At 31.2% G+C, this 11,350-nt stretch overlaps 1 protein-coding gene across 1 annotated transcript; it reads right to left on the reverse strand.

Moving 5' to 3' along the window:
* Positions 1-987: 987 nt before the first annotated feature.
* Positions 988-3,484, reverse strand: LOC108335566 (1-aminocyclopropane-1-carboxylate synthase 3). Its single transcript, XM_017571602.2, has 3 exons — positions 3,111-3,484; positions 2,580-2,872; positions 988-2,238 (listed from the first exon to the last, which is right to left on the reverse strand). Exons 1-3 carry the CDS (start codon positions 3,255-3,257, stop codon positions 1,260-1,262), a joined length of 1,419 nt encoding a protein of 472 aa, XP_017427091.1. The 5' UTR covers positions 3,258-3,484; the 3' UTR covers positions 988-1,259.
* Between the last annotated feature and the right edge of the window lie 7,866 nt (positions 3,485-11,350).

Consider the following 11,350-nt stretch of genomic DNA (forward strand, 5'->3'; position numbering starts at 1 on the left):
ACACTATTTCGGTCTATCACATAATATCAATTCTAAAAATTCCAAAATCTCAACTAAATAGATGTTGTTTCAGATAGATATAATGTACAAAATTATATAATTTTTCTTTTAAGTTTAGAAATATTCCAAGTCTAACTTTCAAAACAACAGTTTTTATTTTCCCGTGGCCCCACGTAACCTTTAATTTCATCCTTTGTAAACAATAGAAATAAAAGTTAGTACCTTTGTTTGACTGAGAAATCAAGTTGGTACTATTCATCCCGTAAAATGGAAACAAAAAAAAACTTTATAAATGGTATTTAATTCTTTATAAATATTTTTCAATTAGCATCACTTTCTTTTATTTTTCAGTTATATATGAAAAACCAAACATGTGATATGTTTAGATAAGAGAAAGAAAAAATAGAAGAAAAAGAGAATGTATAATAATACGTATTTTATTTGATGAAAAGAAAAAATGAGAAAAAATAATGTTTAAAACATAAATAGATGGTTTCCTTTTCACCTTTCTCTTCAATACCAAAAATGGGGTGCGTTATTGACTTTGTGTTCTCTGTCTCACATCGTAACTACAACGTGTTCTCTCCTACCGATGCGCTTTGAAAACTGATAGCTTGTCAGTGAAAAATTCTAAGAGGATCAATAGTGAGTGAGTAATAACGGTGTCAGTGTCAAGGTCCAGAATTTATGCTTCGTTGAACATCTTTATATCTTTTGAATTCATAGGATAAAATAAAAACACGGTGTCAGCGTCGGCAGAACCAATGGTGTGTGACCATTATCTTGCCGGTGCTATTATATTAGATACATGTAACCTTTCAAGCAATGTAAGTGTTCACACATATACATTAATTTTTTTTTGTCGATGTTCACATCTATGTACCATATATATCATTCATTACTAACTAGAATTAAACTCCGGCTACTCTAATTAATAATAGATATAAATTGTACATTTCAAACTTTTCATCCAAGGAACTAATAAGATTTTTCATGCATAAGGTAACTGATGATTGAGATGGAAGTTGTACAAACGATGGTAGCTCACTAATTAAAAGACCACCCTTTACATCCAATGATGGATAGAGTGTCCGTCTTCTCTAGCTACAATTTCATCATTTAAAAAAATAGTAATAGTAATAAATAACAATAACTATAGCTACGTAGTTGTAACTCCGCCAAGAATATTCGGGGAGGAAAAAATAATAAAGTTAATTCTGCATGCGTTCAGACTTAGCACAGTTCACGTCACCGCCGGGCTATCGTTGTTCTTGTTCACGATGTTCGCGAGAAGATAGCCGGAATACCCAATTGGAGAGTGACTTTCTTCTTGAAGACCGAACTCTTTTCATGGTGCACCCGTTGTCGTGATTTGACTCTTGGACGAAGGTCTTCAACCGTTTCATGGCTAGGTTTAGAGTTTCTTCGGACATGTTAGCAAAGCACATCCGGAACCAGCCAGGTTCGGTACAGTGGCAGGAGGACCCTGGAGATATGTTTAACCGAACCTCGTAGAGTATCTTCTTCCAGAGCACCATCTCAGCTTCGAATGTGTTGGAATGGAGAAGGTGCCTCATGTCAACCCAACAAAACAAGCCTGCATTGTTGGTTTTAAGACAACTAATGCCTGCTTTCTGGAGGCCTGAAACAAGGTTTCTCTGGCGTCGTTTCAGCCTCTTTAGGTTCTCAGAGATGTAGTTTTTGGTGAATTTCTTATCACCCAGCATGGCTGAGAGGAGGTACTGAGTTTGTGAGGAAACCAAGCCAAAGCTTGACATTTTTGTCGCAGCCGCCACAACGACCTCGTTTTCAGAATAGATTGCGCCCACACGGAATCCTGGTAAGCCCAAGTCTTTGGAGAGACTATACACAACGTGAACTCGGTCCCAAACATTGACACCGCAATCTTTAAGGTCATTTCTGTCCTTAAGGATTTCCATGATGCTGACGAAGCCTGGGGAATTGTAAACGGTACCGGAGTAAATCTCGTCGCTTATTAAATGCATGTTTTTGTCTTTGATGAAGTCAACGAGAAGATTCAATTCACACCGGGACATGGTAGTGCCAAGTGGGTTGGATGGGTTTGTCACCAACACGCCTTTGACTCTGAGGTTGCGCTTCTTCGCCTCTTGATAAGCCTGTTTCAAAGCGGCTTCAGTGATTTGGAAGTTATTGGAGCTAGTGCATTGTATTGGAACGATCTCCACCCCAGTTCGCCACTTGAGATCTCTATCGAATCTGCACAAGCGCAAGCAACATCAGAGATATGTATGGGGAGCAAAAAAGAACTGCCACATGGGTATGTGTATATGTGTAATAGGATATATTGTTTTTTCTTACGTCAAATTTTAGGAAAATAAGATCATGTTGAAATAGTGCATTTGTCTCTCTCCTTATAGACAATAAATAAAAAAGGCTTATTTAATATTTATGGAGAGAGATTGACACAACATTTAAACATGATATGTTATTTGAGATGTGAGATGATTCCCCGTTTTGGAAATTATTTATAGTTATTGCAAAAGAAGCATGCAGAATGTTATACAAGTTACTATCGAGAAGATGAAATTAATACGCACCCAGGGTAATAAGGAGTGGGAAGGAGGAACGCATCTCCTAGTTCAGCAAGACAAAACATGAGGGTCTCATTTGCTGAGGTGGCACCAGCTGTTAGAACAATGTGGTTGGGATCAAAAGTCACTTTGTTTCCTCGAATCTCAGCCATGAAGTCCACCAATGCCTTCTTGAAGGAAGGGAGGCCATGATAGTCCTGGAACAGAGCAAGCTCTCGGAATATGGATTTGCCATCGCTCTTGAATCCCGCCACGTCAGGGTTCTTAGCGAGCCAAGACTCTAGGAGATCGAAAGAGAGCTGAAAATAAAGAAAAGAAATTTCATAAACTCACCACCTTAATTATTAGGATGTCACTCAATAAAGCTTGATAAGATGGCATGTCGAAGCTGTAGCTAGATTCATATTACGCAAAAGCGTATACAGTGAATTCTGCTTCTTTGTTTCTTTTCCGTAGTTCTTTTTTTGTCTTTTTATTAATTATTATTCAAAATAATAGAAGGTTACTATGCGCATACAACGAGAATTAATTCCTAACCTGATTCTCTGCAAGACCCATCTGAATAATTCCTTCGGGATTCAGAACCTCATCGTAGGGGTTCTTCTCGTATTCTTGCCATCCTAGGAAGTATGAGGAATCTTGGCCATGAGAGTTGCATGTGGCTTTTGTAGACAACAACTTCATTTTTTGTTTTTTCTGGGTAAGAGTAGAAAAAGGATATGAAAGAGATGTCTGGGATTTGTTATCTGAAAAGAACTATGAGGAGATTAAATCGAAGCTCCTTGAAAAGGAGAAAGGCTGAAGCAATAAAGTAGCTTCTAAAAGCGATTTGAAGAAAGAATGTAAAGGAGAGAGTATAAAGTGAAGGTTGTAACTCTTGATCCTTTTGTACTAAAATGTTGAAGAGGATTGGTGGGGGAAGTAGTGCACAAGGGATGGTATTTATATGTGGCAATTGGTGGGGGAAGAAGGATATAGGTGGGGTCATGTATACATGCCAAAATCACATTGCCACATAGGGCCACGTGACGTTAAATATGACACTTTTGACCAAGCAGTGTCCTTGCTTACGAGGAGAGAGAATTGCTTACTACAGAGAAAATAGGTGGCAAATACTTCAAACGAATGTGTTAATTGTACGCACTTTCCCCACCGCCCATCATTCTATCAGCTTTAAAAATTATTAATTACTTATCAAACTTCAAAAATATATAAATTTACTCAATTTTATCAATTTTGACCATAAAATTTATCACTGAATGTTAAATTTAACTATTATATATATATATATATATATATATATATAATACGTTAAATAAATTTAGTATAAAATTGACTAAAATTACGTATTTTCAAAATTTGAAAAATGAACTTTGAAAAAGAAGTACGGAACTCAAGAAAAACTTTTACTTAGTATATAAATAGTGAAAAGTGTCGGGAAGGTATACAATACAACACAGGACATCGAATATTTTTGAAAATAAATAAAATAAATATGAAGTGAGAAAAGAAAAAAAAAATTGTATTGTATGAATTATAAATGAATAAGTTGGTTAGAATGCAAGGGGTAATTGAGTAAAAAAAAAGACAAAAATGGTGATGGGAAGGGAATACAGTATGTAGCGGCTGTATATGAACAGCTTACCGACAGGAAAATACATGGAAAATGGGTAGAGATGCAGAGGGTCCATAAAGCTGAACTTGGATCCTAGGTTACCCACAGCATGGACCGCAATGCTCCCTGGTTGGCCTCTCATCTTGTCGGCCAATTTCTTCATTCATCCCAAAGCACCTCTCTCTGTTTCTTTTCTTAGCTAGCGTCTTCTAATTTTTTCTGCTACACCTTGACACATATCTTGCCTTGCTACAGATACTGTCACGTAACCATTAAACTAAATCAAATATCAAAATGTGGTCAAACTTAGCTTTCTGTATCATCACCAGTGCTTACTCTCTTCCACATTTATCCTTCACACTACCCTTAAGTTATTTACGAATGTAACAGAAAACGAAAATTTTGATTTGCTTTCTGTGTGAATGTCACAGTATAACACAGACTCACTGGATCTTCGGATTAAGATTTTGGTAAAAATGATGTTCAAACTAAGCAGTTTACTTTTTATGATGAAGTAGTCTGAACACACGTATGCTTTAATGAAAAAACTGACTTTCTACCATGTAAGTGAAGTTTGAATCGCTTCACCCCTTTTAGCTATTGTTGCTAAGTGAAAGCGAGATCATCCATTTTTTGATAGTAAAGTGATCAAAGGGACGGTAGTTAATCTCTCTCTTTATAAGTAATAGTTTGACGCAAAGTAAGAAAACCTAACTGGGTTGGTCAGGTAGTTAATTGGTGCGGATCCACGAGTTATCCGCTCATTGATTTGCATAGCCCCCAGTTTCCTTTTATCCTTTTTAACATTATTTTGTTTTTTTAAATAATTTCAGTTTCCCCTTTACGTTAAGTTTTTTTTTCTTCTTATTATACCATATATTTATAAATCTATAATTTTTATTTATCTCTACATGTATACCATATGTATAGAGAATGTTGATTAATATTTTAAATGTCCACAAATTATTTTCTAAAATGGTTTGATAATGTAGAGGAATGAGGGTCTTTTCTGTACAAGCTCTCTTCCCTATAGTGCAATTTCAGCTGGAGTACAACTCTTTCATGAGCAAAAGGATTTGAAATAAAGAGTTTCTAAAGAGTGTTATTATTGGTATAATAAACTGTAGTAACTAACTATGTTAACAAATTTACGATCTAAGTTTTCAGATAAGAAAGAAGATATATATTAATTTTAATCTTTAACTTTAATAGGATATTTTCCTATCATATATTTAACAATCTCACATTGCTTATGTGTATAAATATTTTTTTATTGATAGACTGAAACACGTTTTCAATAAATAATATCTTAAATATATTAGAAATTTAAGTACTGGTATTGTATATGGTAAAAATGAGAAATTTGAGATATATTTAAAAATAATTTATTGTCTTAATAGATTGGAGATAGTATTAATTCTTGATGCAAGTTACAGAGATTAATGACAACAATGAGAATAAGTATTAGTTGAAATACTAAAAATAAAAAAAATTAAGTAATATATATAAAAAAAAATCTCATAAAATGATTAGAGATTTTTTTGAATTGAACCCATATGATAATTCCTTAAAAATATTTTAGGATCCCAAATTTTTATTTACAAGTATATAAAAATTTAAAGAGTTAAATATATTATAAATATATATTAATATTGTATATTTTCAATGAATATTTTTTCAAAAACTTCATTATCAACAAACCTAATACATATAATAATAATAATAATAACTTTGTTAGAAATATATATATATATATATATATATATGTATATATATATATATATATATAGAGAGAGAGAGAGAGAGAGAGAGAGAGAGAGAGAGATAGATAGATATAGTAGAGATAGTGCAACAGTGTATCTGAGAGGCTAATAGTTTAAGTTTTACCAATATAAATTATTATATTAATAAAACAACCTTACCGTTTAAACTTATTTTATTGATAAGTGAGGAATGCTATAGTGTAAGTTGAAAAGCGTTATGCTTAAAATATGAAACTATATGTTAATTTGCTTTCCAAATTTCAAAAGATTGTTTTTAGATCGCGGAGAATTATTTACCATTAATTACGTTGGTTTGAAACAGTAAGCCTAATAAAAGTTTACACTAATTAAGTTAGTCTATAGTGATATTAGTACAGGTCATGTTTGCCTATACAAAGGATAGCATGGTTCAATTCGTACACTCAACCAAATGAGAATGGATAACTATATTTGACATTTTGAAAATGAATTCCATCCGACCAATTTTATGCAAGATCGTGAAAACTTTTTAATAGACTTCCTTTATATGACAATTTTAGTCAATGACAAATGACTTACGTGCTAGGTAATGTTTTTCTGTCTCTTTTTAAAATAATGTATATCACAATTTTAATCAATATAGTAGTAATTATTACACTAACACTCCACAATGAAAGTTTGAAAAAGTAAAACCCCACGTGGCAGTTTTAAAATAAGGTATCTATAAAGTTTTCAAAAGAATACTTTTGTTTGAGAATTTTTCATATTTTTTTCTTGCAAATTAAAAAATTTACAAGAAATAAGTCTTTATAATTTTTGTAGTCTTACAAAAAAGTTGTACAAAATTATAAAAGTTTAAAGATTTAAGCACGTTACTTATAAAATATCTATAAGACATTGTTTCGATGGAAATATCTAAATTTTGAATGCATGGAAGTTTATATGTTTTAATTATAGTTTGTGTGCTTTTGAAATAATTTATGTGGATAAAGTAATTTAAATTTTAAACTCTATATATATAGATAACATAAACTCAAATTTTACTTCATTATCGAGTATTTATTTCAAAAAACTTATATCAAAGTTAAAAATGACCATGAGGGGTAATTTAAAATTAACCTAACTCTTATATAAAAGGTTAAATTTTAAAAAAAAATCAATTAAATAAAAGCACGGAATGAAATTTGAAAGGGACCTAAACAAAGACGAATGGGGTAGTCTAGAGTAAAGACAAAGTAGGTAAAGTCCCCACACCTTAATTTCACTCTGGCAATATAGAAATTAATAATGTGAATTAGTGCAATGAGAAATTAATAATGTGAATTAATAATGCTGTCGAAATTCAAGGACAAGATGGGAATAGGTACCCCATATAATTCTTTCAAAGCAAACAACAACAAATTCGGTCTTTCATTGAGGTAGAAGGAACTGATTGATGCAATGCATCATATTTTAACTCTAACAAACACAAATCACGATCAAACCAGTGTTACATGGATACAAAATCCTTCCGATTTTGTTACACCCAATATTGGAACACCCCAAATCAATGAATCATTATTAGTAAAATTTCCAAAACATACTTTCTTCTTCATTACATACATGCCTCCGGAATGTTTTAAGTTGCTATACCGAATAACAAACAACTACCTTTTTAAGAAAATATTAGTATTTTTTAGTGAAAAATGTCTTTTAAACTGTCTTTCTTTTCTAACCTTTGATTTGAATCCAACATTTTATTTAAACAATTTATTAATGCCTTGTTTTTTACATCGAACTTATTCAAATGTGTAACTTTGGGAATTTCATGGTACAAATGTTTCAATCTTTCACACTAGGATTTGAGTTAAGACTACCCCGCATAGGTTAAGAATTTGCCTAAAATGTTAATTAGCAAAGACACCATGCTAACATTAATTAGTTCATTATTCTCTCACTGGAAAACATGGCCATGATCCACATTGCTGATTGCTCCCTTTATTCAATGTAGTAGGTTCTTTGGGGACCCTGCCCATTCTCAAAGCTTCTCTATCTCACTCGTGACTTCTCAGTGAAAAAACAAATTAGCTCAATCATTGTCACATCCATTAATTAGTACATTGAGGTCAACGAAAATTACCTCTACCAACTTTAATAAATATATTTCTCACACATTCAAATAACAATATCTGCTCAAGACCATTCTCTAACCACTGTCTCCAACCAAATTCCTACCATTTTGGACTCTCTCAACAATAAACTTCATGTCGTAAACGTGTGTTCCACATTAGAAATTTAATACAGCTCCTTTGTAAAACACTTCACTTTTAACTATAATTTTAATACATTCTTTAATTATTTATAAATTGTAATTGTAATTTTAATACATTCTTTCATTCGTAGTTTCGTATCAAAACAGTTTATTTCTTCCTCCAATCAACTTTTGTTTTTCAATTTATATCAAATTAAAGTTAAGAAAAAATTAATATATTATTATACATATAAGAAGTTAATAGGAGAGATTGTTTTAGTTTAATCACGTGATATCTAGTGATATAAATCAATTCTGGAAGATGCATCATTCAAATTAAGTGAGATTTTTTTTTAAATAAAAGTAATGAAAAATTATAATTCTTATTAATAGTGAAAAAAATGGCCCGGCCACATGTTGTTCACGCGCTGCTTGCGGCCCGCACTCTATTTTCATTTTCATTATGCCCCACTTAGAGCTATATATTATTTTTCTATTTTTTTTTCTAATTCACAATGCGAGATTTAAAATTTGTAATTTTTTATTTTTTATTTTTTTATTTACTTACGCCTTTAATAGTTTTTATGTTACTATTTCTCTCTATTTAATAATACACAAGTATCAGAAATCGTTGTTTGGGACCTTATCTCTATTTAAAATTTAGATAATGATAGTTTTAATATTTAGATAATAAAATGTGATTGATATTTATTTATTTTCATAAAATATTTCACTTGGTTTTAAATTTTCTCATTATGAAGATGACAATCTTTTCGAAACAGACATGTCTTTATTGTAAAAATAATTTTATTATTTATAGACAAAATATTTGAATATTATCTTTTAATAATATTTTCTTTCACCATATGTTTTCCTATTACTATCTCGTGTTTTTCTATTTAAGAATAAATAAATAATTATTTTTTGAAAAAATTGTTAGCCGTTCTTTTATGTTGATTTCAATGACTGCATGTTATTTATTAATCTTGTTATAATTCAGATTATGAATGTTAATGTTATACAAGAGATTGATTATTTGAAGTTTGAGATACACAAATTATCATTCTTTTTTTAATTCCTCATGTGTCGTTGTTTTCCTAGCCTTTATTTTACGGGAATATTGTTTACCAGAGTTTAATATATTTCTAACTTTATGTGCATAAATTTAAATAAGGTAGAATATATTTTGGTGACACGAATTATATATCTTACACTGAATAATTAATCATTAATATTTTCTTTCAATATACGACTTTTCTTGCGACAAAATTTAAAATACATGTCCTTTAGTGAGTAAAAATCTCTATTTTTTACAACACATATTTTGTACAACACAGATAATAACTGTAAACTTATAACTGTTATACACAGTTATCAATTTTTATGTGAAACTAAGAATTGAGATTTGTAGTTTTAGATCTATAATTAAATTACTTAATTTGTCTTCTATTTAAATATTTTAAATTATTTAAAAATGTTTTACATGATATTTTATACCAATACATATTTATTATAGAAAATCGGGGCCCAATAGATGGAATCTGGTCCTTGCATGCAAGTGTAAATTATTGTTTAATTCTAAGACCTCAGAACTCTCTCTTTTATCTAAAATTAAATTTGAATTTCTCGAAAATAAAAATAAAAATTTCAATAACTCTATATAATTGACAATGGATCAAAACCACATATTTAACGGGTAAAAGTTTGAGTTTTGTTTCCAACAAAAGCATGTGATAAATCTATTTCTACGTGGCCGAAGCCCGGTTTCTTGCAGCATGTCCATGATTTATTTTTCACTAGATAAACTGTACATTATAATTCTGAACCGAAGTGTTTACTATTAAATCTGTATTATTTGAAAGTAATTGTAAATGTGGGAGATATTTAAGTTGAAAAATGAAACGATGTTGTTGAATATGAATAATAGAAGGCAAGTTGTTAGATGAAAGTCAGAAGGTGAGAGATAAAGGAAGAAAAAAGTGAGAGTGACATAGTTGCTACAGTCCAATTGTTATATTGTCTTATTAAAGTCATGTGGGCTATGCATATCACTTACAAACCAACCTCTTCAGGAAAATTATTTGCATCAGCTGTCCAAATCAATTAAGAGAAGCCCTAATTAGTCTGCATTTCGAAATGGGGACTCCTCCAGCCCAACACGAAAACGAAGGCATCCACTTCTTCTTCTTCATCTAGATCTTTCCTTCTCCTTTCATTCTTTTATTTCTCCAACTCTTATTCTATGACCTTCTTTCATCTTTCAACACATCGCGTTAAAAAACATTATTTATTTTCTTAACAGGTATAGCTGTTAAACAGAGACGCTTGCCCAAGAAATAAACGAAATTGTCAAACACTTAGGACAAGTTATTTCTTCTCTTTGTTATGATATCAAAGAGCACAATAGCATCAGTGGTAACAATCAAGAAAGCGATTGCAGAAGTGAATAGTTACGTATTAGTTGTTACGATCAAAGTTCCTAAGAACTGGATAAACATGTGATGTTAACAAACATGTAGCAAGAATTTCTCTGCTACACTCGTCTATAAGGTTGGTATGACCAGGTGTAGCCACGTGGGGACATTAAAATTAATAGCCGTTGGGTTTCCATTTGGAGCTGAATTATTGGGCCAACCTATTGTCTGGTTTGCCTTTTTAGTAAAATTGATTGGAGCTTTGGGTTTTGGGCCCAAAGACATACCAATACCCGAACAAGATGCAGCCACTGCCACTCAAACCACTCCTTCAGACCGATAAAGAAAAAAATATCAGCCTCCTGTTTCTTTAATGTTTTTAAACTATTTTTCACTTTTCTAAAATTTAAAACCTCACTAGGTCATTTGGAAAAATGCTTTCAATATCAGTACTGTTTTTGTTAAAAAAACAAAAAAAAAAAAAAAACAGATGCATGAAAACAGCTCAAACTTTGTTTCGTTCTCTTCGCAATTTTAAAAATAAATAAAAGTGAAAAACAATTCAAAACTTTTAATTTTCATGTTTGAAAACATTATCAATTTTAATCTCTAGTTTTGTTATTTGTGGTTAAAGTAATCTTCTTATTTTTTAGTAGTTAAGAGTGATCCAATGTTTTGTAAAAATAGTTTGTAAAAAAAGGTAATTCTTTTTTTCTCACAGCGTTAAAAATGCTAAAAAGCCTAATATTCATGTTAGCCAACAGTGAATAACTTGT

This window comes from Vigna angularis, chromosome 10 (genome assembly GCF_016808095.1).
Source record: "Vigna angularis cultivar LongXiaoDou No.4 chromosome 10, ASM1680809v1, whole genome shotgun sequence".
In the NCBI taxonomy this organism is placed as follows: Eukaryota; Viridiplantae; Streptophyta; class Magnoliopsida; order Fabales; family Fabaceae; genus Vigna; species Vigna angularis.